The sequence below is a fragment of the Sapajus apella genome, unplaced genomic scaffold (genome assembly GCF_009761245.1).
Source record: "Sapajus apella isolate SASKATOON/1434 unplaced genomic scaffold, GSC_monkey_1.0 scaffold152, whole genome shotgun sequence".
In the NCBI taxonomy this organism is placed as follows: domain Eukaryota; kingdom Metazoa; phylum Chordata; class Mammalia; order Primates; family Cebidae; genus Sapajus; species Sapajus apella.
The window spans coordinates 626,601-630,792 of NW_022437092.1; the positions used below are offsets into that span (position 1 = coordinate 626,601).

The 4,192-nt window shown below is 50.8% G+C and overlaps 1 protein-coding gene across 5 annotated transcripts in view; it reads left to right on the top strand.

Moving 5' to 3' along the window:
• MAST1 (microtubule associated serine/threonine kinase 1) overlaps positions 1 to 4,192 on the top strand; it is a 45,182-nt gene that overhangs the window by 20,612 nt on the left and 20,378 nt on the right. For all 5 annotated transcript variants that reach the window (XM_032265821.1, XM_032265822.1, XM_032265820.1 and 2 more), the window contains 3 exons: positions 561 to 662; positions 742 to 874; positions 955 to 1,022. In XM_032265821.1, coding sequence (XP_032121712.1) covers positions 561 to 662; positions 742 to 874; positions 955 to 1,022 — 303 coding nt within the window. The remainder of the gene's footprint in view (positions 1 to 560; positions 663 to 741; positions 875 to 954; positions 1,023 to 4,192) is intronic.

Consider the following 4,192-nt stretch of genomic DNA (forward strand, 5'->3'; position numbering starts at 1 on the left):
GACGGAGTTTCGCTCTTGTTACCCAGGCTGGAGTGCAATGGCGTGATCTCGGCTCACCGCAGCCTCCGCCTCCTGGGTTCAGGCAATTCTCCTGCCTCAGCCTCCTGAGTAGCTGGGATTACAGGCACGTGCCACCATGCCCAGCTAATGTTTTTGTATTTTTAGTAGAGACGGGGTTTCACCATGTTGACCAGGATGGTCTCGATCTTTTGACCTCGTGATCCACCCGCCTCGGCCTCCCAAAGTGCTGGGATTACAGGCTTGAGCCACCGCGCCCGGCTTATTTTGTATTTTCAGTGGAGACATGGTTTCATCATGTTGGTCAGGCTGGTCTCAAATGCTTGATCTCAAGTGATCCACCCACCTCGGCCTCCCAAAGTGCTGGGATTACAGGTGTGAGCCACCAACCCAGCCTCATTATTTTTACTGTGTGGCTTGGGCCTCAGTCTCCTCGTCTGTAAAACGAGACAGTAGCAGCAGTGTGTACCTCAAAGGGCTGAGAGGGGGACTGGGCTGAAGCAGGCTGTCTGTGAGCCCTGTCCCCGTGTCCCCTGCCACAGGCTTATGAACGCTCTGAGAGCTTGGAGGTGGCCTTCGTCACTCAGCTGGTGAAGAAGTTGCTTATTATCATCTCACGCCCCGCGAGGCTGCTGGAGTGCCTGGTGAGAAGGCTGGGCATGCATTGGGGCGGGTGGGGGGACCCTGGGAGCCTGTGCGAACCCCCCTCCTGCCTTCCCTCAGGAATTCAACCCTGAGGAGTTCTACCATCTGCTGGAGGCAGCCGAGGGACACGCCAAGGAGGGCCACCTTGTCAAGACGGACATCCCCCGCTACATCATCCGCCAGCTGGGCCTCACCCGTGACCCCTTTCCAGGTGCCGGCTGGTGGGCACAGGGGGACTGAGGGTGAGCAGGCCCGGACCCCAGCCTGTGCTGACTCTCAGTCCCTCCCTAGACGTGGTGCATCTGGAAGAACAGGACAGCGGTGGCTCCAACACACCTGAGCAAGACGATCTCTCTGAGGTAAGGCTGGGTGGCCAAGCGGTCAGTACCCTGGTTCTTGGGATGGTAGGGTGGGGCTCATCTCCAGCTTCTTTGCCCTCAGGCTGTGTGGATATCTTGGTCTGCACTCTGAGCCTCAGTTTTCCCATCTGTAAAATAGGATTAATAATAGCTCTTCCTCTGTGACCTCTTATTTGTCATGTTAAAATCCATGAAAAATAAAATTTAATTTAGCTTTTTAACTATTTTAGAATGAACAATTTGGGGCTGGGTACAGTGGCTCAGGCCTGTAATCCCAGCACTTTGGGAGGCCGAGGCAGGAGGATTGTTTGTGCTTAGGCATTTGAGACCATCCTGGGCAGCATAAAAAATCAGCTGGGCATGGCGATGTGCCCCTGTATTCCCAGCTACTCTGGAGGTTGAGGTGGGAGGATCACTTGAGCCCAAGAAGTCAAGGCTTCAGTAAGCCATGATCACACCATAGCACTTCAGCATGGGCAACAGAGTGAGACCCTGTCTCAAAAAATGAAATTAGGCTCGGCGCGGTGGCTCACGCCTGTAATCCTAGCACGTTGTTGGGAGGCTGAGGTGGACATGTCAGAAGATCAGGAGTTCAGGACCAGCCTGGCCAATATGGTGAAACCCCGTCTCTACTAAAAATACAGAAATAGGCTGGGCAGGGTGGCCCATGCCTGTGATCCCAGCACTTTGGGAGGCCGAGGCGGGTGGATCATGAGGTCAGGAGTTCAAGACTAGACTGGCCAACATGGTGAAACCCCGTCTCTACTAAAAAATACAAAAATTAGCTGGGCATGGTGGCTTGTGCCTGTAATCCCAGCTGCTTGGGAGGCTGAGGTAGAATTGCTTGAACTGGGACCCGGGAGGCGGAGGTTGCAGTGAGCTGAGATTGTGCCACTGCACTTCAGCCTGGGCTACAGAGCAAGACTCCATCTAAAAAACAAAAAAGAAAAACTTCTTCATAGAATAAAGATTAAAAAAAAAAAAACAGAAATTTGCTAGGCATGGTGGCATGCGCATGTAATCCCAGCTGCTCAGGAGGCTGAGGCAGGAGAATCGATTGAACCCAGGAGGCAGAGGTCGCAGTGAGCCAAGACTGCGCCACTGCACTCCAGCCTGGGCAACAGGGAGAGACTCCATCTCAGAAAAAGAAAAAAAGAAAATAATAGTAACAAACAATTCAGTGGCATTTCTTACATTCACAATGTGGTACAGCCATTAGATCCATGCAGTTGCAGAACTTTTTGATCACTCCAAAGGGAAACCTCACACCCATTAAACACTCACTACTCGTTCCTCCCTTCCTGCAGCCCCTGGCAACCACTAATCTATTTTCTCTCTCTGTGGATCTGCCTTTTCTGGATATTTCATATAAATGGGATCATATGCTCTGTGGCCTCTTGTGTCTGGCTTATTTCACTTAGCATAAGATTTCTGAGGTTCATCCGCGTTGTGACATGTGTCACTGCTTCATTCCTTTTTATGGCTGAGTAATATTCCATTGAATGGATAGGTCTATTCATCCACTGGTGAACATTGGGTTGTCCATCTTAATAGCGCTCCTACGAACATGAGTATACAATATTTGGCTGTGCAACTGTTTAGGGTATACGTCTAGAGGTGGAATTTCTGGGTCATATGCTCTTTTTTTTTTTTTGAGACAGATTCTTGCTGTATCACCAGGCTGGAGTGCAGTAGCGACTTTGGCTCATTGCAACCTCCACCTCCTGGGTTCAAGGGATTCTCCTGCCTCAGCCTCTCGAGTAGCTGGGATTACAGGCATGCACCACCATGCCTGGCTAATTTTTGTATTTTTAGTAGACATGGGGTTTCTCCATGTTGGCCAGGCTGGTCTTGAACTCCTGACTCTGCCCACCTTGGCCTCCCAAAGTGCTGAGATTACAGGCATGAGCCACCATGCCCAGCTGGGAGCTCTATATTTAACTTATTTTTCTATATATTTTTTAACTACTCTGCACTTATTGGTAAGACATGTTTAACTTATTAAAGAATCCTGCATGGGCTTTCAAGCAAGCTAACTGGCTGTATGTGTTAATGGCAGCTCAACATGGGGAAAACTGCCAATTCTATTCCCAGGCCAGCCACATTTTGGCAGATATTCCAGATGTCTAGGGGAGATGTCTACCCCAATGGCAACACATGTGTTTTCTCTGAACTGCCTAGCGTTTTTCAAAAATTTGGGCTGGAGGCGGTGGCTCACACCTGTAATCCCAGAATTTTGGGAGACTGAGGAGGGTGGATCACTAAAGGTCAGGATGTCGAGACCCGCCTGGCCAACCTGGTAAAACCCATCTCTACTAAAAACATAAAATTAGCCTGGCGTGGTGGTGCATGCCTGTAATCCGAGCTACTTGGGAGGCTGAGGCAGGAGAATCACTTAAACCCTGGAGGCGGAGGTTGCAGTGAGCCAAGATCGGGCCATTGCACTCCAGGCTGGGCAAGAGAGAGAGAGACTCTGTCTCAAAAAAAAGCATAAAATTAGCTAGACAGCCGGGCGCGGTGGCTCACGCCTGTAATCCCAGCACTTTGGGAGGCCGAGGCGGGTGGATCACGAGGTCAAGAGATCGAGACCATCCTGGTCAACATGGTGAAACCCCATCTCTACTAAAAATACAAAAAATTAGCTGGGCATGGTGGCGCGTGCCTGTAATCCCAGCTACTCAGGAGGCTGAGGCAGGAGAATTGCCTGAACCCAGGAGGCGGAGGTTGCGGTGAGCCGAGATCGCGCCATTGCACTGCAGCCTGGGTAACAAGAGCGAAACTCCAACTCAAAAAAAAAATAAAAAATAGACTTAGCTAGACATGGCGGTGCCTATAAGATTTATTCTCTGTGAGGTATATTGCTGAGTTTAAAATGAGGAAACTGAGGCCTGCATAAAAAGATTAAATGCCAATTTATTCAGCTCCCGGGCGAGGTTCCGTGGTCCCAGGGAAAGAGGCCGGGGAAGTCACGCCTGAAGGCGTGGGGCAAACAGGACGTGGACGTGGCAAGCTGCTATAGGTAGGTAGGCGGGATTTCCGGTGAGCAGGCTGGATGGGGCTATATGCTATTGGGCAGGTTTTGGCGGGGCTTCTTTTAAATTTTGGCGCGGTTTTCCAACGGCTGGCTAGGTGCCGAGTGCAGAGTTTAGTGTCGAGTGCAGATCCTGGTG